Below are 25,973 nucleotides of genomic sequence, written 5' to 3'. Positions count from 1 at the left end.
GATGGAATAGGAAAATCAGAGTATTTTCGAAACCCATTTTGCAGACGTTTATCTATGCAGTTCGTCTGCAATGACCAAGCCTCAAGGGGGCCTGTTGGGAGCGTGTAAAGGGTGGGATTTGGGCATTCCTAAGACTTTGATCTTTTTTTTAGCCATAATGGAACAGAACAAAAACGTCCAGGACTAAAACTAAGACATTTTGGTCTAGACCTGTTTTAGTAAAGACTAAGTCTGTTCAAAAAGAATAGTTATATTAAAACAGACTATAACTATTTTTTGAACAGACTTTACATATTACAAAGAATATTGATAGTTCTTAATTCCCTATAAAAACTAAGCCACAAAAAGTGCCCTTAATGATCAGATGACCACTGAAGAAATAAAGGAATGACCCCCTTACTCCCCCAGTGGTCACCTACCCCCTCCTACCCCCTAAAGATGTGAACAAAACAGTACACACCAGCCTCAGATGTTATGGTCAGTCCTATTAGAGCACCAAACAGGTCCCTGGAGGCACCTAGTTGTCAGTGCAGTGCACGGTGGAGAAGGGGACCCAGGCTCATAATCCACACTAACTGTTACACTTCTGATGGAAAGTGTCAGCCCCCCAAAACCCACTAAAAACCTACTGTACCCACATATAGGTGGCACTTGAAGACATAAGGGTTTTTGTAGTGGTGGTATAGTTGGGTACAGTAAGTTTTTGGTGGGTTTTGGAGGGCTCACCATACAATATTGCTATTTGCTATTGTAATTGTATTAACTATGTAAGCCGCATTGAGCTTGCAATATGTGGGAAAGCGCGGGGTACAAATGTAATAAATAAGTAAATAAATATAAGGGGGTGCTCCACTACTCTGCTGGGATGTCTGTTTGGCCAGTCTACTACGAATTCTGGCTCCTCCTACATCCCAATGGCTTGATTTTGTGCATTTTTCACTTGGACTTTTTTTTTTTTTTTTTTCAAAAATGATCCAAAAAGATAAATGCACAGAGCACAAAAACATCTAGCAAACAGTCATTTAAAAAAAAGACAGATGTTAAAATAGCTATATTCCCCACTTGAATTTTGGACATTTTGAGCAAAACGTCCAAAGTCAGACTTAGACATCATATCGAAAATGCCTCTCACTGTCACATAACAAAAATTAGAAGTCAAGAAGATATGCTCTTTTACACTGAACATTGCCTAAGAGAAAAGCACCTGAATACACTTGCACCTCTCTTCCATGCAGATACATTTCTTGACTAAAAAGAAAAACATGTGCCTTTGAAAATATGAAAAATAAACATGAACTGTGATGTAACTAGGAAGCAGGGCAAGACAACCTGTTTCAGCAAGATGGGACAATATTAAGATAAGTTTGCACATTTTCTGTTGCATCATGCTTATAAACGATAGTCAATAATTTATAAAATCACATTTTCCTAGCCTTGAGTCTGTCATGCAGGGTTTGGCTGAAATGTGAACTTTATTGTCTAAGCCATTTAATTCAAAATGAGCTATTAGATGGGGTTTGTTTGATTGTGACGGCTAAAAATCTAGATCATTTTCAGTGTTTTGAACTCCAATGTGTCATTTGCTGCTCTATCATCATCAACATCTAAGGCAGTGATGGCGAACCTATGGCACGCATGCCAGAGAGGGCACGCAGAGCCCTCTCTGTTGGCATGTGCGCCGTCGCTGGTTCGCGCTGTCACTGGTCCGTCCGCGCGCCCTCCCTCCCACCGAGCACCAGGCCGCCCGCCCTCCCTTCCTCCCTCCGAGCACCAGAGCCCCCCTCCTCCGAAATTTAAAAGGTATACCTGGTTGGGGTTAAGGCGGCGTCGGCAGCGAAAAGTGTGTTGTTTGCTCGGCGCGTCTTCGGCCTTCCCTTCTGTCTCTCAAGCTCTGGGCCCACCCTCATTTCCTGTTTCCGCAAGGGTGGGACCAGAGCTTGAGAGACAGAAGGGAAGGCCGAAGGCGCGCCGAGCAAACAACACACTTTTCGCTGCCGCTGCCAACGCCACCTTAACCCCGACCAGGTATGCCTTTTAAATTTCGGAGGCGGGGCCCTGGTGCTCGGTGGGAGGGAGGGATGCCTGCCTGATGCTGAGTGCTGGGTGGGAGGGATGCCTGCCCGATGCTGGGTGCTGGGTGGGAGGGAGGCCTGATGCTGGATGCTGGGTGGCCTGATGCTTGGTGCTGGGTGGGTGGGAGGGAGAGAGGGAGGGATGCCTGCCTGATGCTAGGTGGGATGCCTGCTTGATGCTGGGTGGGATGCCTGATGCTGGGTGCTGGGAGGGAGGGAGGCCTGATGCTGGGTGTTTGGTGGGAGAGAGGGAGGCCTGGTGCTTGGTGGGTGGGAGGGAGGGATGGAGGCCTGGTGCTTGGTGGGTGGGAGGCCTGACTGGTGCTGGGAGGGAGGCCTGCCTGGTGCTGGGAGGGCAGGGTGGAGAGGAGGGCGGCTGGACATGTGTGGCTGGAGGGGTGAGGAGGGTGGCTGGAGGGGAGAGGAGGGTTGCTGGACATGGATGGAGGGCAAGAAATGAAGAAGAAAGGAGGAAAGTAAAAAAGTAAATGGAAAGGAAACCCTGGAAACAGAGTTAAGAGAACAGATAGAGAGAAGCAGAATAAGAGACTAGGACCAATATGGATAGAAAAACAAAATCACCAGACAACAAAGGTAGAAAAAATCATTTTATTTTCATTTTAGTGTTTGGAATATGTCCAATTTGAGAATTTACATCTGCTGTCTTATTTTGCACTGGGTATACTGGAGCTGTAACAGCTTACAGAAATGATTTATAATGAAAAAAAATCATGTTATTTTTTTTCTCCTATACTAGTATAATATTTTCAATGATGTCTGTTTATATGCGCCATGGCTGGCTGGTGTAAGAGGTGTGGCTATCATAGGGGTGGAGTCATATGTGGTGACCCCGCCCATAATGAGTACCAGCACCTGTTATTCAGGTTAAATTGCCCTGTTGGCACTTTGCGATAAATAATTAGATTTTGGGTTGCTGTTTGGGCACTCGGTCTCTGAAAGGTTCACCATCACTGGTCTAAGGTATACTTGTCTGGTCAGGAAGACTGTTGTCAGGTGGCACTGGTCTCAAAACTGATGGCAGATTAGGATAGGGTATTAACCTTTTGTTTTCTGAAACATTTGTCAAACAGAAATAACAATCTGTAGCACGATCTTTCTCCTCTCTCCATATCATTGGGAAAGCAAATGGTATGGCTGGCCATGAATTTTTGATCCAAGTTCTCAGATTAACTGCACAGGATATACAGTAAATATAAGGAGCCCAGCTTTTCTCTTAATTGCCAGCTTTACATACAAAATACAGTTCAAAGGCCTTCCTCACCAGTGGAGCCATGGTTCTTCTTTGTGCCTTCAGACAGAGCTCAGCACAAATGTAGCAGAAAGTGTCAGCATGATTAATACATTCACAACACATTTTCAATTTAATTATCCATCAGGTCATGCAATAACTAGCTATCCATCAACTTCTCCTGGACCAATAGATAAAAATCTGGCTAAATGATGTCTTAATATATTTAAACTAAGCAGTGTTCATTTACTAGTGATGTATTGATGTGCATGCGTCATAACAAATTTCTGGAAAACCATATAATATAGAAAATGTTGATATAATTTCTGTTATCAGCATCCAAAAATGTACATCAAACACCCAACCTCATTATGGTAACAAAAGTCATGCTGTCCAGTGATATGAAATGCTTTGGGAGTTGACCAGATAAATCATCTGTTTTGAAACTGTCGATCACACAATGGATGTCCAGCTGAAGTTATCCAGTTAAAGTTTCTAGGGGAAGAGACATTCTGTAGCATGGTTAAAAGTTAACTGGATATTCAGTGCTAGCCAGTTAACATTAAACTATTAAATCAAACCCCATAAGTTGTAGGTCTATGTGGACTAGATAAAGACACATGCTTAACTTTAAACTATGATTTTCATAACTTTAAACTTAACCAGATACCTAGTTGATGATTTGGTTAAGGATCATTAGATATGTTAACCAATTTGTTGTCAATCAGATATCGGCCTGCTGAATATTGACCTCTATGGGAAGCACACTATTGCCTGATGCTTTTCTCAGCAAAGGCCATATACTATGTCAAAGTACATGATCATGTGACATAAACAGGTTTGATTCCAGAGCTCAAGAGGAAAAGGGGTGATGCATTATCTTGCACATTTCTAGTTGGGGTCAGCCCAATCTGTGGAACAGGTTTCCAAACACAGGGCTTACCTGCTCTCCAGGTGAGTAAAGTCCAGCAGGTTAAACTCTCTGCAGTCTTGGCTATGATATATATTGTCCACATCCTTAACATAAAGATAGTTCCATACATTAGCAAAAACACTAGAAGATAAGTATTTATTATTCTACTGTAACCACTCAATATTACACAAGCAGAAGTTTAAAAAATAAATTCCAGTTACCAAGCACACCCTTACTTAAAGATAAAACATAATTTAAGATGATAGTTCAAATTAGAGTCAATTTGTGGGCTTATATGGCAGATTAATGCACATACTGCAGTTGGTCCAGAATACTGTGGGCCATAGGGATATACTGCAGTTTGAGGTGAACCTCTGTAACCTCTATCATGTGGAAACTTCATTGGTTCCAGAAACAAGATCCTCAGGGGCCCTTTTACAAAGGCGATGAAAAATGGCCTGTGGTAGTGTAGACAAGTGCTTTGGGCACACGCAGAATCATTTTTCAGCACACCTGTAAAAAAAGCCTTTTAAAATTTTTGCCGAAAATGGAAGTGCAGCAAAATGAAAATGTTATGATTCTGCTAGACAGGCAGGGGAATGTTTGGAACTCGCGTCTGATCGGCCTGTCAGGGATTGAGCAGAAGTCTGAAGCAGCAGACGTCTGAAGCAGCAGACATCAGAAGCCTGTTCTATTTAAGCTTACCTCTCCCTATAGCCCATGCTTTAGCGTTTGATTCCTGTCATCTGAAGCCTGCTCCCCTTTCTCTCAGTCTGTGCTGTAGCACACTGTGTGTTTGTTGGAGTTTGCCTACTCTCCTTGTAGCTTGTAGGTTCTGTGTTTGCTTGGTGTTCCCAGCGTGAGCTTGATTGTTTCACTCCCCTGCACCTGAGTCTGTTCCCTGCTTTGCTGGTGTAGTGTTGTCTGTAGTAAGCTTGTCCGTTGTATCGTTATAGTCTGTTTGTTTTAGTTTCCCTTTCCTCTGTGTAATCCTTTATGTGCTGGGCTTAGTATTTGCCTGCTGTTGTCCTGCCTCTGTTAGCAGCCTCCCTGTCCTTGTATTGTTCATGTTTGTTTGTTTAAGTTTTCCTTTGTTTGCCTTGCCTTTCTCTGCTGTGTAAGCCCTGCTTCCTGCAGTTTGGTGTCTCAGAAACAGCCTTTCCCTTTAGCTTGTTTTTTCCCTTTGGTTGCTGAGTCTGTCACCTGATTATGGTGAGCATTGCTCTTTATCTGATCTGTGTATGTTAAGGCAACTTTCTCTGTTAGCTTCCCTTTATCCTTGTGTGTTGTAGGGCCAGCCTTGTGCATTCCTGTATATGGAATCCCTCTACCCTTGAGCGCTGTGTGGCACAGCCTTGTGTATTCCTAGAAGCAACTTCCCTTTACTCTTGTGTGTTGTGGGGCCAGTCTTGTGCATTCTTGTGTGTGGATTCCCTTTACCCTTGTGCGCTGTGTGGCACAGCCTTGTGTATCCCTATAGGTGGTTTTCCCTTACCTTTGAGTGCTGTACAGTACAGCCTAGAGTATTCCTTTGAGGGGCTTCCCTTATCCTTGTCTGCCATGTGGCACAACCTTGTGTATTCCTATAGCAGCTTCGGTCTGACGCCCTTTCCCTTCTGTCTCTAGCTAGCATTGTGTGCGTTGCTTGTGCTCCAGTCCCTTGGGGGACCCCTCATTATTCTTTCTCCCTTCTCAGTGTATGACTCGGTTCCTGTTCAGCTGTGAGGCCCGCACGCTTGGACTCTGTACGAGTGGGTTCCCATTCTGCCGTGAGGCCCGCCTGAGTGGTCTATCTCCCTTTTTCTGGTGGTGCTAGTTGTTTTTCCTGTGGTGCAGGGCTTGGTGGCTTGGGTTGTGCGTAGCGCCTGTTTGGTCTACCCTAGGCCTTGGCCAAGATCCTTCTTAGGCCTCGGTCTGGGCTCAAGGGCTCACGAACAGATTAACAGAAAATTGCCTTGTATCCATTTTGGGTCTGAGACCTTACCGCCAACCAGTTATCCTCCACTGAATATTGGTGGATAGCTGGTTAATCGCTATTTAACCAGTCAGCATCCATTCTAACTGGGTTAAATAGTGCTAAATATCGGGCAGGAAAATTTTTGTGGCGCATGCTAGCCTTTCTCTGTAGTTGCACCCACACTTCAGAATAATATGCCAAAAGGCATCAGACCAGACATGAAGTATTTGTCTTTTGGATAAACTGTGAAGGCATGTCTTTATCCCTAGTACTCATGGTCAAGCACTAAAGCTAAACACTTACATCAAGAGATGAGGGTAGTAGAGTATTTTTAATGTATTTATTTGAATTTAGCTCTTACCTTTTTCAGTAGTAGCTCAAGGTTACTTACATTTAGGTAAACTGAGTATTTTCCTGTCCCCCGAGGGCTTAAAAACTAATCCCCCTGTTTACTAAGCTGTGCGCGCTAATGCCGACACGGGGGGGGGGGGGGGGGGTAAGTTTGTACCTGAGGAAATGGAGGGTAAAGTGACTTGTCCAACATCACAAGGAGAAGCAGTGGAAGTTGAACTAGGCTTTTCTAGTTGTCAACCAGTGCTCTAACCACTAGGCTTCGTATTCCTGGGGGGAATTTTGCGCAAAAAAAATTTAAAATTCTAGGCATAGTACTTGACAATTCTGCAAAATTCTGCACACATTGGACCCAACTCTATATATGGTGCCTAAAACCTAGGCGTGTCCATAGGCATATTCTATAAGATGCACCTACATTCAGACATGTTTTATAGAAGACCGGTGGATGCGCCTAGATTTAGGCATGGCCATTTACATCAGTGAAAAGCTGGTGTAAATGCCTGCACCTAAATCTAGGGCCATAGGTTCCAATTCAGTAACCACATGTATACATCTGATTGACAGCCCTGACTCGTCCACACTCATCCCATGACCGTGCCCTCTTTTTGGCTGCACATGTGGGAATTTATGTACATCTCTTTATAGAATATGCCTAGAAAGAAGCGTACATAAATTCCAATTAATTCTAATTAGTGTTGATAATTGGTAGTTATTGGGCAAAATCATGACTAAGTGGCTCATTATGCAATTTAGTAGCATGCGTAAATTGGCCACGTGCACAAATTTACGCATGCTACTTGGCATGCCATATGTAGAATCCGGGGGATTATTTGTAATGATAAGGGCTGACATCTCCCCCCATCTCATACATACACACACACACACACTATCCACATTTTTCCAGCCCCTATCCCACATGGCACACACCACCCCATGCACTTTGCTTCAGCCTCCCCCTATGGCATACACCAACCCATCCACCTTGCTTCAGCTCTCTTTCCGTGACATACACAACCCCATGAACTTTGCTTCAGCCCCCACCATAGCACAGGCCACCCCATCCACCTTGTTTCAGTCTCCAGCCCCCAAAACGGAACACACAACCCCATGCACCTTCCTGCAGTCCTCCACATCCTTGCCATGGCAAAAACACAAACACCCCTCATCCACCTTTTTCCAGCCCCCACCCCCACACACATACTCTATCCACCTTTAATTCCAGGCACCCCCTCCCTCCCTCTCTGCCTACCTACACTCGTACCACTACAGCACAGCAAGAGAGAGGAGTTGCACAGCCACACAATGGGCTGCTTCTTCCTCCTTCTCTGCCACCTTGGTCTTCAGCAGCTCCTTTAAGCCATGCAGCTATATGAAGGCCTGCACGGCTCAGTTGGGCCCAGGATGGCAAAGACAGAGGAGGAATCAACCCAATATGCGGCTGTGCAGCTCCACTGTCTTCCCACGCTGTAGTGGTGCATGTGCAGGTAGGCAGAAAGGGAGGCAGCCAGCCAGAAACAGAGCATATTCAACAGACTGCACAGAATTCTGTGCTGGAAAGGCAGAATTCTATGAAGCTTGTGGAGGAAAGGAATTCTGTGCAAATTCTGCACTGCTCAGTGGCACAGAATTCCCCCAGAAGTAGCTATGTTTGTATTTCTGGGATAAGCAGTATAGAATGTTTTGTACTTTTTGGGGATCTTGCCAGGTATTTGTGACCTGGATTGGCCACTGTTGTAAACAGGATTCTGGGCTTCATGGACCTTTGGTCTTTCCCAGTATGGCAATACTTATGTACTTATATTGTTTTGTATGCCACTTTGGGTGGGCACGATGTGCCCAGTTTGACTTGCATACACTGCCTCCATTATATGCAAATCTCTTTCATGAATATTCATTTGGGATATCCTGAAAACCTCCAGGACCAACTTGAGAAACAATGGTGTAGCCAAAGAGATTTCTTACAAATTTTAATAAACAAATTTACATAAAATCATATGAGGAACGTACATAACCATAGGACTTGACAGACTGTGGTTCGGCGATAACGCCTGCCTCAGGAGTCCACAGTATATAAATCTAAATACAACATACATAGTAAGATAGTAGATGACGGGAGATAAAGACCCGTATGGTCCATCCAGTCTGCCCAACAAGATAAACTCATTGTATGTGTTACTTTATATGTACATCTGACCTTGATATGTCCTTGCCATTTTCAGGGCACAGACTGTAGAAGTCTGCTCAGCACTAGCTTTGCTTCCAAATTACCGGTGTTGCAACCCAATCTCCGCTAAGCTTCTGTGGATCCATTCCTTCTGAACAGGATTCCTTTGTGCTTATCCCACGCAGTTTTTAATTCTGTTCCTATTTTCATCTCCACCAACTCCCACGGGAGGGCATTCCAAGTATCCACCATCCTGTCCGTGAAAAATTACTTCCTGACATTTTTCTTGAGTCTGCCCCCCTTCAATCTCATTTCATGTCCTCTTGTTCTACTGCCTTCGCATCTCCGGAAAAGGTTCGTTTGCAGATTAATACCTTTCAAATATTTGAACGTCTGTATCATATCACCCCTGTTTCTCCTTTCTTCCAGAGTATACATGTTCAGGTCTGTACGTCTCTCCTCGTATGTCTTGTAACACAAATCCCAAACCATTTTTGTAGCTTTTCTTTGCACCGCTTCAAGTCTTTTTACATCCTTAGCAAGATACAGCCTCCAAAACTGAACACAATACTCCAGGTGGGGCCTCACCAACGACTTATACAGGTGCATCAACACCTCCTTTCTTCTGCCGGTTACACCTCTCTCTATATAGCCTAGCATCCTTCAGGCTACAGCCACTGCCTTGTCACACTGTTTCGTTGCCTTCAGATCCTCAATTAGTATCATCTTTCCTTCTCCCTGCCGGTGCGTATCAGACTCTCACCGCCTAACACATACGTCTCCCATGGATTTCAACTCCCTAAGTGCATCACTTTGCACTTCTTTGCATTGAATTTTAATTGCCACACATTAGACCATCTTCTTGCTTCTTCGGGTCATTTTTCATATTTTCCACTCCCTCCGAGGTATCCACAAATCTTGGTATCATCCGCAAAAAAGGCAAACTTTACCTTCTAACCCTTCGGCAATGTCACTCACAAATATACTGAACAGAATCGGCCCCCAACACCAATCATTGGGGCACTCCACTACTCACATTTCCCTCCTCCAAGCGAATTCCATTAATCACCATCCATCTGACACTTTAGGTCCTATCTTCAGTCTGTCAAGTTTATTCAAGAGCCTCCTATGCGGAACCGTGTCAAAGGCTCTACTGAAACCTAAGTAGATTACATCTATTGCACATCCTCGATCCAATTCTCTGGTCACCTAGTCAAAAAATTCAATGGGATTCGTTTGGCACAATTTACCTTTGGTAAAACCATGTTGTTGTCTTGGATTGGTCCAAGAAAGCAAAGGGGCAGATGATCCGCAAACTCCAAAGTGGAAACTGTACAAAGCAGATCGTTAATAAACCAAAATATATTTTATTGATATAACAGAGTTAAAATATGCATACAATAGCCCATATGCATACAATAGCCCGACACAGGCCGTGTTTCGCCCAACTGGGCTGCTTCAGGGGCTATATAGTAGTTCTCCACTACCAAAACAGAAATTTGCTGATAAAAGCAACTGAGGTCGTACAAACAGCCTCTTATCTCCACATTTGTTTGTACGACCTCAGTTGCTTTTATCAGCAAATTTCTGTTTTGGTAGTGGAGAACTACTATATAGCCCCTGAAGCAGCCCAGTTGGGCGAAACACGGCCTGTGTCGGGCTATTGTATGCATATGGGCTATTGTATGCATATTTTAACTCTGTTATATCAATAAAATATATTTTGGTTTATTAACGATCTGCTTTGTACAGTTGTCTTGGATTGTGCAACTAATTGGATTCCAGGAAATTCACTATACTTTTCTTCAGCATCGCTTCCATTACTTTTCCAATAACCGAAGTGAGGCTTACCAGTCTGTAGTTTCCAGCTTCTTCTAGGTCACCACTTTTGTGAAGAGGGACCACATCCGCTCTACTCCAGTCCAAGAGAAGAGCAGATGTGGTCCCTCTTAACTACATTAATATCTTTATAATACATAAAAAAATATAACGTAGCCTAGTGGTTAGTGCAATGGACTTTGATCCTGGGGAACTGAGTTCAATTCCAACTGCAGCTCCTTGTGACTCTGGGCAAGTCACTTAACCCTCTATTGCCCCTGGTACAAAATAAGTACCTGAATATATGTAAACTGCTTTGAATGTAGTTGCAAAAACCTCAGAAAGGTGGTATATCAAATCCCATTTCCCTTTCCCTAAATATTCATACACCAAGCAGGACAATGTAAATTCAGCAAGTGCAAAATAGCACATGAAAATAAACCGAAACAATTGTAACTTTTGCATATTTTAATCATTGGACTTCTTCAACCTGTATCTTCCCCAGCTTGGTCTGGGGAATCTGTGTCCTAGATTTTCTGCTTTACCTTGACTTCATAGACATCTTCATTTGATTGCCATATTCCTCCCTTTCTTTTCCCATAAAGGTCTTTTACTGTAGTCTCTACGTCCCTCACAATTGTTTGGGTCTATTTTCATGTGTTATTTTGCACTCGCTCAATTCACATTGACCTGCTTACCAGTGGCGTACCAAGGGGGGGGCGGTCCGCCCCGGGTGCACGCCGCTGGGGGGTGCCGCAGCGCGCGCCTGTCAGCTGAGTTCGCTAACTTTGCTGCAGCTCCCTCTGCCCCGGAACAGGTTACTTCCTGTTCCTGCTGGGGTAGAGGGAGCTGCAGCGAAGTTAGCGAACTCAGCTGACAGGCGCGCGCCGCGGCACCCCCCCCCCCAGCGGCGTGCACCTGGGGGGGTGTCATTTCACTGGGGGGGGGGCTGCGCTGCACCCGGGGGGGGGGGGCGCATCGGCGATCTGCCCTGGGTGTCATGCAGGCTAGGATCGCCACTGCTGCTTAGTAATTAAATATTTACTTCGTTGTTATATTTTTTATTTATTATAAAGATGTTAATGTAGTCTCTATTTTTACATGTATGTATGTTTTATTTAGATTTACATACTGTGGACTCCTGAGGCAGGTGTTAGCACCGAAACACAGTCCGTGCCGAGTTCTGTCGATGGTTACGCACTTTCCTCATATGATTTTATGTAAATTTGTTTATTAATGTTTTTAAGAGACCTCCCTGGCTATACCCTGGTCCTTGGTCATTTCCACTGTCCTTTTGCTATAGTACCAGGGCAGTAACTGCGCAGACACTGAAGTTATATGGAGAGTGGTGATATTCAGACTGCTATCTGGATAACTATCTGGATAGAGTTAGGACAGAAAAATTGCTGTTCTAACATTATCTGGAAAGCTATCCAAATAGAGGTGGTACTATTCACTATGAAGATAGTGTCCTGAATATCTGTAAATAATATAAATGCTGAGGTTAGCATTAAAACAAATGCAGACCACTGAGTTTTAAGTATTGACTCATTTTGTTTGGAGGAAGGGGAGCTAAGAACCTCTATCCAGGTTTGCATTTTTCCCATCTTTGTGGCATAATGTTAATAAAGTGGAAAGGCTTTCCATCTGCTTCAAGAACACTCACCCACTGGATCTCTTCACGGAAGGGAAATCCATTGTAATCACACAGGGCTGCGTAAGTCTGTGAAAATCCACCTGCAGGTGAAAAGTGGTGTAACTGTTCACAGAAGAGTTTCAAGCAAATTAGAGAAGAGGGGCCCTGCGCCTCAAAGTCCCAACCCCACCCCCACATATTTGATCTGCATTGTCCGATTGTCTACTAGATTATAAATTTCAAAAAAGAAGATACAGTTTATTCTGTGTGTCTGTAAACCGCTGCGTACGCCTGGCAGTGCTATATCAGTAGCAATAACAATATAGAAACAAAAATATTCTTTGAGAAATGGAGGATGTGAGGGAGTTTGTACTTAGTACACAGCACTTCCTTTCTGTTTATTAGGGATTCCCAGAGAATAAATCCTAATAAGTAAATTTGGGCCATTTTGGTATGTGTATACGTGCTAGTATTCTAAATATTAACATGCATAGACACCTAGGTTAGAGATTTGGCCTTCACATTTTTTAAGCCATCTTAACAAATCAAGGGCCTCTTTTATGAAGCCATGGTAAGGCTACCGCGGCAATGGTGCATGGCAAATCGGCCCTACCACCAGGCTACTGCAGGAGCCTGGTGGTAGTGCCAGTGTGTGCTGCACGCCATTTCCGGCACTCAAAAAATAATTTTATTTTTTCAGCGCTGGGGGCTTACTCAACAGCAATTGGCAGCCCCACGCACTGCCTGGTTACCTCTGGGTTAGCGTGGCAGTCCTTACCGCTTCCTCAATAGGTGGCAGTAAGGACTTCCCCAGGAAATGGCTGCACAGCAATATTTACCTTACCGCATAGCCATTTTTTAAAAAGTGCCTTTACCTGCTACAGTAAAAGGGGGTCTCGGATTGTGGCAAATCCACGCGCCAATGCCGCTGAAGGGCTCCTTTTACCACAGCTTGGTAAAAGGGGCCTCAAGTGCGTGATAATGATACCTTCTGATATAAGAGCTTCCCCCTCTTATTATTTTTTCATTATAATTTGAAAATGTATTTATTTAAAAAAAAATCCTTGCTTGATTGCTCTCTGAAACTGTTTTATCTTTTTCATTTTTAGTTCTTTGTGAACCACTTTGAACCACTGTTTTGTGGGAGTTAGCGGGATACAAAAACCATCTTATATGTTTGTACATCAGATTTTATGACCAAACAAGTCACATTTTGTTTTTCAGGAGGAAATTTAGGGTGGAAGTTATCAATGTGGGCTACCATTAAGACATGTTATTTTTCTGTTATCTCCAGTTATTAGTAACTGGTCTCATTGCATAAATGGACCTGTGCTAAAATAGCATGAGTAGCCCACATATTCTATGCTGGGCCATGTCTGGCCTCCAGCGTTGAATATCTGGGTAGGTGTGGTTACATGGAAGTTAGCCAGGCACCGCCGATATTCAGACTGGTTAACTTGGCGGATAATGTTAGAACAGACTTTTTGCTTAGTTAGCTGTTTAGCGGACTGAATATTACAGCTAACCAGTTAAATGCTGGCTCTGCACAAGCTCCGGCCCTGGTTCGCCACAGCACAAACCAGTCAGTGCCTAGGCAGTCACAGGCAATGTTCAGTGGCACTATCTGCTTAAGTGCCATTGAATATTGCTGGATGGCTAGCTTAATGGGGTTTAACCAGGCAGGAGCTTCTCCTGCAATCGATCCCATAGCAAATTGGTAAGGCAAGACTTCTGTTGGCTAAATCCATGTTGACTCTATCCCAGTAAACCACATTTGCCTATGTGTTCAGTAATTCTGATTTTTTAATAGCTTTTACCATTTTGCCTGGCACTCACATCAGGTTCACTGGTCTGTAGTTTCCCAGATCATCCCAGAATCGTTTTCAAAAGTTCACATTACATTGGCTACTTTCCCATCTAGGTACAGAAGAAGTGTATAAGGCTACAGGTGGAACAAACAGGCAGACATAGCAGTCAAAGGAAGCAATCCTTTATTCCAAAACCTGAAACAGCCTGTGTTTCATCATGCGCCTGTATCAGGGGTCTGTCATACAAACATGCATAGAGATGGGAGAAGGAGTGGCTGTCGAGGTGTTTACTTGGAGTCTATGCTTTTCATCATCTGTGGCAGATAGTTGTGTAGATTTCCTTCAGGCACTGGTTGAGATGCCCTGTGATGTCATCCAGGGCTTCTTCCCTTCGCTATTAGATGCCGCATCCCTGTGGCGCGTGGCTGCCCTGCCCCTTGGAGCAACGAGGAGCTACGAGGTGCTTCAAGGTACATTTTTGTTTTGTTTTTTCTTCTTTCCTTTTGAATTAAGATGGGGAAACGGAAAGCAAAGATGAAAGTTTCCACTCCTGCTACTGTGGGGCCTATGGACAAACATTTAGTATGTTCTCCTGGTGTCTCTGTTGCTCCAGCATTATCCCCTATATAGGAATATCTCTTGAGTTCTCCTGAATGAACTCCACTACCTCCACTGACTCTGCAGGGTAGCCTAGAGGTATAGCAACTGGTAAACTTTCCTTTGAACCTCTACCTGCTTTAATTAAGTTTGCTGATTCTCAGGCATTGCCCAATGGGTCAGGGGTCCTGTCCAAGAAATTATTTTAAAGATCATTGGGACCTTAATTCCTGTATGGAGAAGATGTTAAGACTATTGTTTCTCAGTCTATTTCCTTCTCTAAGGAAGTAGTGGACAAATTTATTAATGTAGATACTAATTTAAAGTCATTAGTTACATCTGTCTCAGGTTTGGAATCTCAGGTTTCAGCTCTGAAAGCTGCTTCAGTCTCAAATTTGAATGATTCCCATGCAATTCATTTAAAAATAGAAATGAATGAAAATGCCAGAAGAGCTTGTAGCATCTGATTCTTGAATTTTCCTAGAATTTATTTACTATCTCCAGAAATTCTCTTGAGGAAGTACCTCAAAGAAATTTTGAATTTACCAACATTTGAGACAATTCCCTTGGTTAATTGCTTATATTTACCTGATACAAAGAAGCTCCAATTAGAAGAACAAGGTATTGATCAATTAGTAACATCTGAGGTTGATTTAACAGCTTTCTTAGAAGATACGCAAGACGTTATTACTACAAGGGCTACCTTGTTGGTTACATATATGAATGAATGAGATACATTTATGATTTTGAAATTGTTCTTTGAGAAGAAAGATATGAGTTTTTATGGGGAGAAGATTAACGTTTTCCGGATGTGACCAGAGCTACAAAACTCAGAAGGAAGGCCTTGTTGGCTTTGAAAGCTCGAGTACTAGCCCTAGGAGCAACTTTTTTCCTTAAATAATCATGTAAATGTCTTATTACTTCTCAAGGGAAGGAATATGTTCTTTGTGACTCTTTACAGCTTGAGATGTTTCTTAAATGACATGAGAAATAATATACTTTATGATTTGTGGACTTAAGATATTTAATTGCACCTGATATATGGTTAATTAGACCTGATTATATTGTGATATTTTCTTTTTTAAATGCTACTTCTTCTCTCTTAATGGGGGCTTAATGGTAGCTCAATATTAATGGTTATATTTCCCTTGTGACATTTTTATTATAAATTCCATTACTTTTATTTTCTGTATGCTTTAGAAAATATTAATAAAATTCCAAGAAAAAAAATAACAATTAAAGATAGAACTTTGTTGTTGAAATGGTAAATAAAAATATATACAAATATAAACACCAGACGATGGTCAAATAGAAAACGTAAGAGTTCTTCACAAGAATAATCTTGTCAGTAAATACTGTAAATATACAAAAACATTGTCATACATGGTAAGTCATGGCAAATATATATATATATATATATATATATATATATATATATATATATATATTGCATTTGTATCCCACATTTTCCCACCTATTTGCAGGCTCAATGTGCCTCCTACATCCAAAGATACATGTAATCAATAGAAATAAAACAAAATAAAACATGGAAAACAAAATAAGATGATACCTTTTTTATTGGGCATAACTTAATACATTTCTTGATTAGCTTTCGAAGTTTGCCCTTCTTCGTCAGATCGGAAATAAGCAAATGTTGGTAGATGACAGTATATATAAGTGAAACATCAAAGCATTCCAGTGACAGTCTAACAGGTTGGGGGTGGATAGGTGAGAGACAGGAAGAGTCGGGTGGATGAGGGACAGGGAGATATGCATGGAGATAGGAGGGTGACAAAGCAGTAAAATTTTATGGTTTATAACGGACTAGAAAACCCAGATCTTTGTTAAATCCTGTCTGGTGGGTGTCAAAATATTTAATCATTCTGACTTCAAAGGTCTTACGTTCCTGTATTGTTTTAAAGTTCCCTTTCAGGATTCTTACCATGAAATCACTGGTACAGTGATCTGGTTTTGCAAAGTGCTGCCCCACAGGGGTGACATCCTTATTGGTACTAGCATATTTCATATGGTGTCTATGTAAATTAAATCTCTTTTTTAGTATCTGACTTGTTTCTCCAATGTAGCAGCCTTCGTTGCATTTTTTACACTGAATGATATATACCACATTAGAAGATGAGCACATGAAAGATTCCTTAATGTTGAATATTTTTTCTTTATGAATGACCATGGGGTCCTGTGAAATATTTTGGCATAGTTTGCAGCTGGATATAATGCAAGGATGTGTGCCATTCTTTTCTTTTTGAGTCTGTGTTGGGAGCTTACTTCTAATTAGCTTGTGTTTTAAGTTGGGTGGCTGTCAGAAGGCCAGCCCTGGTGGGGATGGAAATATCTCTTTCAGTAATTCATGCTCCTGGAGTAGAGGCTATAGATCTTTTATGATTTTCCTTAATTTTTCCAGCTCTGGGTTGTATGTCACTATAAGGGGGATTCTGTCTGTGACTTTTTTTTTCTTTGTACTGTAGCAGATTTTCCCTGGGTGTTTTGAGGGAGGAGGCAATATTCTTGGAGATTATTTTGGGGTTGTAGCCTTTCTGTTCGAAGGATGCAGTCAGGATTTCAAGGTGTCTGTCTCTGTCCCCTGGGTCAGAGCAGATACGGTGGTATCTTGTGGCTTGCTGTAAATAATGGATCTTTTTGTATGTGAAAGGTGGAAGCTGGGGTTGTGGAGGTAGCTGCATTTGTCTGTGGGTTTCTTGTATATGGATGTTTGTATATAGCCATCGTTGATTGAGACTGTGGTGTCCAAAAAATTGACTTTTTCTGGGGAGTAGTCAATTTTGAATCTGATTGTAGGATGGTATGTATTGAAGGAATTGTTAACTGTAAAGTCTCAATATCTTGAAGTATAACCTTGGCACACCAGCACACACCTGAAGTCTCTTTATTTTCTGAAGTTTCATTTATTGAATAAACACAGATAATTTACTCACAATCAGATGTTCAGAAGTGTTGCCCCAGGGCACAGAGACTCCGTAATTCTAAGAGCTGTATCAGTGGTTGGAGGTAGAAATCTGAAGAGAGGCAGCTTTATTGCAGAGGTGAGAAAATAGTTGAACAGGTAGAAGTAGCTCAGAGCTGGGTGACTGGAGAGTGCAATATTAGGAAGACTTATTCAAGGTAAAAAAAAAAAAAAAACCAAGTTCGTTGCAAGGAGTTTAGAAGGACAAGTGCTGTCTGAATTAAGATGGAGAATGCCTCATGAAAGAAGAGACAGGGAGGCCAAGAAGGCTCACACAGGCCCAGGGAGGAGGAGGTAAAGAGACCAATGAGGACCATCCTGTTAGACTGTCACTGAAATGCTTTGATGTTTTACTTATATATACTGTAACAGAGAGAGGGAACTAAGTACAAAAAAAGTCCAAGCAGAAAAACAGTACAAAGGGCCTTTAAAAACAAAGGGAACACAGTTCTTTCATCAAAAGTATCCTTTAATAGTAAAATTTGATTGGAGGAAGACCCAACACGGGCTGTGTTTCGGTGCTACCGCACCTGCGTCAGGGGTCACACCAATGACAAAAGAGGCTTCAACAGACTAATTTCAACCGTCTGATGTTTTCCAAAGTGTTCCTCCGAATGTCATGCAATGCAAGGCTCACGCACACCATTAGTGTTAGTCTCAATAAGATAAAGCATCTTATTTTCTTTTCCATGTTTTATTTTGTTTTATTTCTTTTGATTACATTTAAAAGTGGACTAACACGGCTACCACACCTCTCTGCTAAAGATACATGTAAAATTAAGCACGTAAAAGTCAAAATGCTGTACCTTAAAAGTCTCCAAAGAGTCTAAAATACCTTTATCAAAAAGTATATACCAAAATTAAATGACTTCCAAGTATACTGAAATATTAAATAGGCTAAAACACAATATAATACTGGCACAGAACTAAAAAGCTCCTTGAAACTCACACTATGATGGCATAATGGCAATAGGAGTCATAAAAAGACCCGTGGAGGGGCATAATCGAACGTGAACGCTCATCTCCATGGGCGTCTATGTCCGAAAACGGGTATGTGAAGAGGCAGGACAGACCGTATTATCAAAAAAGATGGGCGTCCATCTTTAGTTTCAAAAATACGGTTTGGACGGAAAAAATCCTATGGATTTGGTCCCTTTTGAGATGGGCGGTTTTTTTTTTTTTTTTTTGCGATAATGGAAACTAAAAACGCCTAGCTCAGAAACGTCCCAATCCAAGCCATTTGGTCATGGGAGGGACAAATGTACAACACTACCATAGCTCTTAGGGGTGAAGGGGGCAACTACATGTGGGCACAGTGGGTTTTAGAGGCCTCCCATTTACCACCACAAGTGTTACGGGTGGGGGAGGGCTGGGTCTGCCTGCCTGAAGTGCACTGCAGTACCCATTAAAAGTGCTCCAGAGACAGGACTTGTTGCTGGTGTATAACCTTGGCACAGCAGTTGACACCTGAAGACAAATCTCGCTGAAAATGTCCTTTATTTGAATAAGCACCTTTACTCACAGTTAACTGCAGATCAGAGGTTGTGCCCCAGTGGCAACGAGTCTCGCTGGTACTGAGATTAGCAGCAGGTCCGAGCTGGCAGAATGCTGTACAATGCCCTCTTTCAGCAACATTCAAGGGAAGAACTAAGTGCTGTAACGTGGCTAACACGTGAAAGGGATCTAAAAGTGTCTTACACAAATGGCCACTACCTCATGGACTACCGGAAACAAAACAGGGCACACTCTGACCCAGTAAGCAGAGGGAAAAGCACCATGGGAGGAGAGCCTACCAACTACCAACATCGTGAGCATTTAACACAAACTAGTGGAATCACGGAGCCCAATACCCTACACCCACCACAATGCATTGCTGATGTGACTCTGCAGTGCCCTTAACAGAAAAGGTGCCACACTCACCCGAGACCCACATCAGAACCAGGGAAAGGCTGTCAGAGGATAGAACACATTCTGCTGTAATGGAGGTGGGTACGGCATTTGAGGCTGGCATACAGGCTGGGAAAAAAAGTTTGTAAAGTGGGTTTTTTTGGTGGGAGGGTGTTAGTGACCATTGGGGGAGTCAGGGGAGGTGATCCCCGATTCCTTCCGGTGGTCATCTGGTCAGTTGGGACACATTTTTGGGACTTGGACCTGAAAAAAAAGGGTCCAAATAAAGCGGACCAAATTCTCGTCAAAAACGCCCTTCTTGTTTCGATTATCAGCTAAAGACGCCCATCTCTCCTTTGCCAATAACCACGCCCCAGTCCCACCTTCGCCATGCCTCCGACACGCCCCCATTATCTTTGTTCATCTCCGTGACGGACTGCAGTTGAGGACGCCAAAAATCGGGTTTCGATTATACCGATTTGGGCGCCCACGGGAAATGGACGCCCATCTCCCGATTTGGGTCGAAATATGGGTGTCTTTCTCTTTGGAAAATAAGCTGGATAGTGCTCACTGAGGCCATGTTTAGGTTGTCATAAGTTAAAGTGAAAAAACACGATCAATTATCCACATAGTTGAAAGCTCAAAAGTAATTGTTGTGTGCACAATAGCTAGTGCCAGTACTGAGAATAAAAGGAATAAAAAATTGCATCAACTGCTTCAGTAATGATTAAAAATTACAACACATCATGTTGAGTTAAAAAAGCAACTAAACAGGGAATAAGAATAATTAAAAAAAAAAAATTGTACAAACAAATTTTTCAAACACTAAATCACCAAAGCGTTAAGTTTACAGAAAAAGTGGTCTGACTTGCCAAAAAGGACTTAATATTTCAGTATGCTTGGAAGTCACTTAATTTTGGTATGTACTTTTTGATAAAGGTAATTTATCAACATTTTGTTAGAATATTATTTCTTTAATATATATATACTTTATATTTATTAATTCAGTCTGACAGTTATATGTATATTTTATTTTATTTATGCATTCTTGTATCCCACTATTATCCAAAAACAAATTTTGGTTCAAAGTGGCTTACAATTTACATTTTGGTGACGTTACAATAGTGTTGTGTAATGTGGAGAGGGCATCTATAGTTCGTGTGGTTATTCATACAGTTTTGAAGAGATAGATTTGAAGAGTAAAAGGTAGTGGTAGCTTCTGAGTTCAGATGTAGAGTTTTGGTGATGTGTTTTTGAAGAGGTAGATTTGAAAGGAAGGTGAAGATATCTTTGTGATTAGCTGTAGAATTTTTTGAAGAGGTAGGTTTTCATTTCTTTTCTGAACTGGAGGACATTTGTGATGCTTCTTATGGTTTTTGGTATCGAGTTCCACCATTTGGAACCCTAAATCCTGCTGTGTAGATAGTTTTGTAGATGGTGTTTTTGCAGTTGGGTAGATGTAGGAGTAGGTAGTTTCTGCTTACTGGGCTGGCATTTCTTGAGTATAGTTCAAGCATATATTCAGGAGCCATTCCAAATAGTATCTTGAAGATTAGGGTGCTTGCTTTGAAAAATATTCTTGCCTTGACTGGTAGCCAATGTAGTGTTTCAAGCAGGGGAATTACTCTTTCATATTTCGATATTTTGAAAATCAGACTTGCTACCGTGTTTTGCACTGTTTGCAGTGATTTCAGTGCATTTTCCTTGCACCCTACAAATGCTGCATTGCAGTAGTCTAGTTGTGATAGTATCATTGATTGGACCAGTATCCAGAAAGATTATCTAGGGAAATAGTCTCTTATTCTTCTCAGTTTCCATAGTGATCTGAAGCATTTTGATGTTACTGCTGCTATTTGATTGTCCAGTGTTAGATGTTTGCCGAGGATGATTCCTAGTATTTTAAGTTGTGTTTTGATGTGGTATGTTTGTTTGTTGGTTGATTGTGAATTTTTGGTAGGATGTGGGGTTGTGTAGGCTGGATAGTACTAGGAATTTGGTTTTGTTTCTGTTCAGTTTGAGTTTGAAAGTTGTTGCCCATTCTTCCATGAAGTCAAATCCTTTTATTTTGTCCTGTACGATTGCGATATTGTTTTGGAAACATATGAAGATGGTGACATCGTCTGCATATATAAATGGGTTGAAACCCATTAATTCCAGTTTTTTTTCCGAGTGGTGCCATCATTACATTGAACAGTATTGGTGATATTGGCGATCCCTGTGGTATTCCACACTCAAGAGATCCATGAGGCTGATATTTGGTTGGACATCTTTACAATGTAGGAACTGGTCTTTAGGACGTCATTGAACCATGTTGCCACTGCACCACTGATTCCTATGTTGTCGAGCAGTGTCATTAGTGTGGTATGGTCTGCTAGGTTGAATGCACTTGACATGTTGAATTGTAGTAGTAGTATGTTTTGTCCTTGGCATATTATGCATCTGAATTTCGTTATCAGGGTGGTTATGACCGTCTGTGTTGTGGTCTGAAACCTGATAGGGATTTATGAAGAATTGAGAATTTTGTTAAGCATTCCGTTAGCTGCCGTGTTACTATAACTTCCATTGTTTTGGTCAGTAGTGGTAGTAAGGCTACTGGTCTATAATCTGTGATATCACTGATCTTGCTGGTAGTGTTTTTGGGGATAGGTGTGAGTACTATGTCGCTTTTGTATGTTGGAATTGACCTTTTTCAAACATGTATGTGATGTGTTTGGTGAGGTACTCAATGAACCAGTCTAGTAGTTGGCGCATTTGTCAAGTAGGCAGTATGGATGCGCATATTTTGTCAATAGTGTCTTTACTGTGTTTAGTTGGGGTGGTTTGAACGTGGTCCATATTCTGTCTCCTGCGGTGTGGTTGTCATGTGTTTCGCAGTCCTGTAGATAGTCTGTGATGTTTATTTGTGCTTTTGCAAGGTTTGATCTTGTGTTTGTTATTTTGTTTTTGAAGTATTGTGCAAGTTCGTCTGCAGTTGGTGGTGTTTCAGTTGTTGCCAATATGTTCTGGGTTTTCAGTAGTTTGTTCATGGGTTCGAATATATTTTCTGTATTGGTATGGTCGAGGTTCGTATATGTTCTGTAATGTTCTGCTTTCGCTTTCTTTATGCTGTTTGTGTATGCTTTTATGGCTTTTCCCCATATGGCTTTGTTTGCGTCTGTTTTGTGTTGTACAAGTCACTAGTTATACACCATTTTTGTTAGCAGATTTAGGATGGTGGAGGCTGAGTCAATGATTAAGAAATGAACACGAATAAGTGATTCACCTGTTGAGTGAAAGAAATACTATCGTGAATTATATATGAGACTCTACCTCACCTTAGTGAGTAGCTAGTACATAAAAACAATACCTGCAGCAGTGAAAAATGTCCTTCAGTAATGGTCACATCTAAAGGATAAATGAGCAGTGGAAATTTGATGTGTTATAGAGTAGTTGCTAATTCAATATAGTGCTTGTGGCAATAGAATTACCCTGAGAGAGAACAATCAAGGCAGAAAAATTAATTGTAGTGGTGTTGCCACAATAGGTGGGAGACAAAAGTGTTCAGCTATGAGTGTCTGCGACAGTGAGTAGTTAGGCAGATGGAAAAGTCACATCAAGAGTGCCTTAGTAGCTGCGCAGCATGTGAGCTGTGTGATTGCAGGAGTAGATTTTAAATCGGGCAATTTGGCATTGTGGGTGGCTTGGAGAAGAACACCTCTTTTTTTCAGTAGTTTGGTGCTCTGATCAGCAAACTACTTGCTTGGAGAGTGGATGATGCTGTGGTTAATCACGGCAGCCAAGAGGAGCAGTGTAGAGGGCACATACTTGCTGCATAACCCCCAGGTGATAGGTCTTGGTTCTGGGTTGCCGTCCTTCAATGGTGGGTCATGCAGCTCCGAAGAGGGTGTCAGCAACTTCGTGTAGGGTGCCTGCAGTGCAGGTGGTGGGCTGTCCAGAACTGGGCTCTCGCAGGGTGCGGACACTGACCCCTAGCAACAGCTCACCTTTCGCAGTTCATCTGCATTCAGTGTTCCCACAACCTCGGGGCGCACCGCTGTGCTGACTCCTTGGCTGGTCGTCACCAAGCATGGTGAGAGTGAGACTACATCGTCCTTGTGGGCTGTAGTGCACTGTGGTGTGTAGATGTTTGATTGCACTGCCAATCTGCGTCTGCCTGCTCTGGTCCGCCGGCACCGGACTGCTCTGTAGAGCCATGTGGTCTAGTCGCTCCACCTGGTGGTAAACCTACAGGCTGCAGCGGCGCCTGTGACTCCTGCTCTTCACCCACTTGCAGCTCCAATACAGGCAGTAACTCCTGCTTCCTGCCTGCAGTCCACAATGCTAGCATCTTCGCTGGCACTATTTCCAGTCTCCAGCCAGTGAGACACTGCTCAACCACCAGCTCCCACAGCTTTACCTTTAGAATTATATATATTTGCTATGACTTACCATGTATGTCAATGTTTTTCTATATTTACAGTGTTTTCTTGCATGATTATTCTTGTGAAGAACTCCTGAAACACATGTTTTCTATTTGACCATTGACTGGTATTTATATGTGTATATATTTTTTTGTTTACCATTTCAACAACAGAGTTCTATTCCTAATTTTGTTATATGTATGTTTATATGACAGACCCCTGATGCAGGCGCATGTTGAAACATGGGCTGTGTCGGGTTTTGAAATAATGGATTAACCTCTTTGACTGCTGTGTCCGCCTGATTGTTCCACCTGTGGCCTTATTCACTTCTTCTGTACTTGGCGACCTTCTGTGTTGTTATTACCTCCGATCTGCTTGCTTCACTTTCCCATCTAGGCATTAAGCTGCTAGATAGAGAATACAATCCAGAACCACTATGGTAGCATTTGCAGAAATACTCCCAGTTCCACATGCAGTACCCCAGAAGTAGGCTGATCTCTAGAGTTTCAAGTTTTGGATGAGATCATGATGCAGAGAGGATGATTTAGAATCAGCTACAATTAGGGAACTTTCGAGGGGAGAGAAAGACTGTTCCAATAAGATGGACTTCATATTAACCAGAATGAAATCTGACTGTTGGCACTATCAATAGAAAGAAAGATAAAATAGTCTCTAAACTAGATTATGGAAAAACTAGTAAAAAAGGCCCGTTTCTGAGACCAATGAAACAGGCACTAGTAAGGTATTTGTTTTCTCAATTAATGTTTTGAAAGGGATATTTAGGATAATTGTGTTGTCGTGGTAATGCTTATTTTACATTTTTGTGTTGTGTGTATTTTTTGTAATGTGTTTTTTGTTGTGTTGGTTGTAATGTTATTTGGTGACACCGTTGTTGTTTTCTGTGTGTCCAGTGTTCTGCTAGAAATGAAATGGGCAGTGTCACAATTCTCATGTACAGTGGTGGAAATAAGTATTTGATCCCTTGCTGATTTTGTAAGTTTGCCCACTGACAAAGACATGAGCAGCCCATAATTGAAGGGTAGGTTATTGGTAACAGTGAGAGATAGCACATCACAAATTAAATCCGGAAAATCACATTGTGGAAAGTATATGAATTTATTTGCATTCTGCAGAGGGAAATAAGTATTTGATCCCCCACCAACCAGTAAGAGATCTGGCCCCTACAGACCAGGTAGATGCTCCAAATCAACTCGTTACCTGCATGACAGACAGCTGTCGGCAATGGTCACCTGTATGAAAGACACCTGTCCACAGACTCAGTGAATCAGTCAGACTCTAACCTCTACAAAATGGCCAAGAGCAAGGAGCTGTCTAAGGATGTCAGGGACAAGATCATACACCTGCACAAGGCTGGAATGGGCTACAAAACCATCAGTAAGACGCTGGGCGAGAAGGAGACAACTGTTGGTGCCATAGTAAGAAAATGGAAGAAGTACAAAATGACTGTCAATCGACAAAGATCTGGGGCTCCACGCAAAATCTCACCTCGTGGGGTATCCTTGATCATGAGGAAGGTTAGAAATCAGCCTACAACTACAAGGGGGGAACTTGTCAATGATCTCAAGGCAGCTGGGACCACTGTCACCACGAAAACCATTGGTAACACATTACGACATAACGGATTGCAATCCTGCAGTGCCCGCAAGGTCCCCCTGCTCCGGAAGGCACATGTGACGGCCCGTCTGAAGTTTGCCAGTGAACACCTGGATGATGCCGAGAGTGATTGGGAGAAGGTGCTGTGGTCAGATGAGACAAAAATTGAGCTCTTTGGCATGAACTCAACTCGCCGTGTTTGGAGGAAGAGAAATGCTGCCTATGACCCAAAGAACACCGTCCCCACTGTCAAGCATGGAGGTGGAAATGTTATGTTTTGGGGGTGTTTCTCTGCTAAGGGCACAGGACTACTTCACCGCATCAATGGGAGAATGGATGGGGCCATGTACCGTACAATTCTGAGTGACAACCTCCTTCCCTCCGCCAGGGCCTTAAAAATGGGTCGTGGCTGGGTCTTCCAGCACGACAATGACCCAAAACATACAGCCAAGGCAACAAAGGAGTGGCTCAGGAAGAAGCACATTAGGGTCATGGAGTGGCCTAGCCAGTCACCAGACCTTAAT

The 25,973-nt window shown here is 42.4% G+C and overlaps 1 protein-coding gene across 1 annotated transcript in view; it reads right to left on the bottom strand.

Moving 5' to 3' along the window:
* Positions 1 to 25,973, bottom strand: part of LOC115471308 (capping protein, Arp2/3 and myosin-I linker protein 2-like) — a 91,882-nt gene that overhangs the window by 34,989 nt on the left and 30,920 nt on the right. Inside the window, exons 4-5 of the mRNA XM_030205010.1 lie at positions 12,194 to 12,264; positions 4,265 to 4,338 (exon numbers count right to left, since the gene is read on the bottom strand). Coding sequence (XP_030060870.1) covers positions 4,265 to 4,338; positions 12,194 to 12,264 — 145 coding nt within the window. The remainder of the gene's footprint in view (positions 1 to 4,264; positions 4,339 to 12,193; positions 12,265 to 25,973) is intronic.

The sequence above is a fragment of the Microcaecilia unicolor genome, chromosome 5, assembly GCF_901765095.1.
Source record: "Microcaecilia unicolor chromosome 5, aMicUni1.1, whole genome shotgun sequence".
NCBI lineage: Eukaryota > Metazoa > Chordata > Amphibia > Gymnophiona > Siphonopidae > Microcaecilia > Microcaecilia unicolor.
The sequence above is the reverse complement of the archived record's forward strand: the minus strand, read 5'-3'. Positions and strand labels throughout refer to the sequence as shown.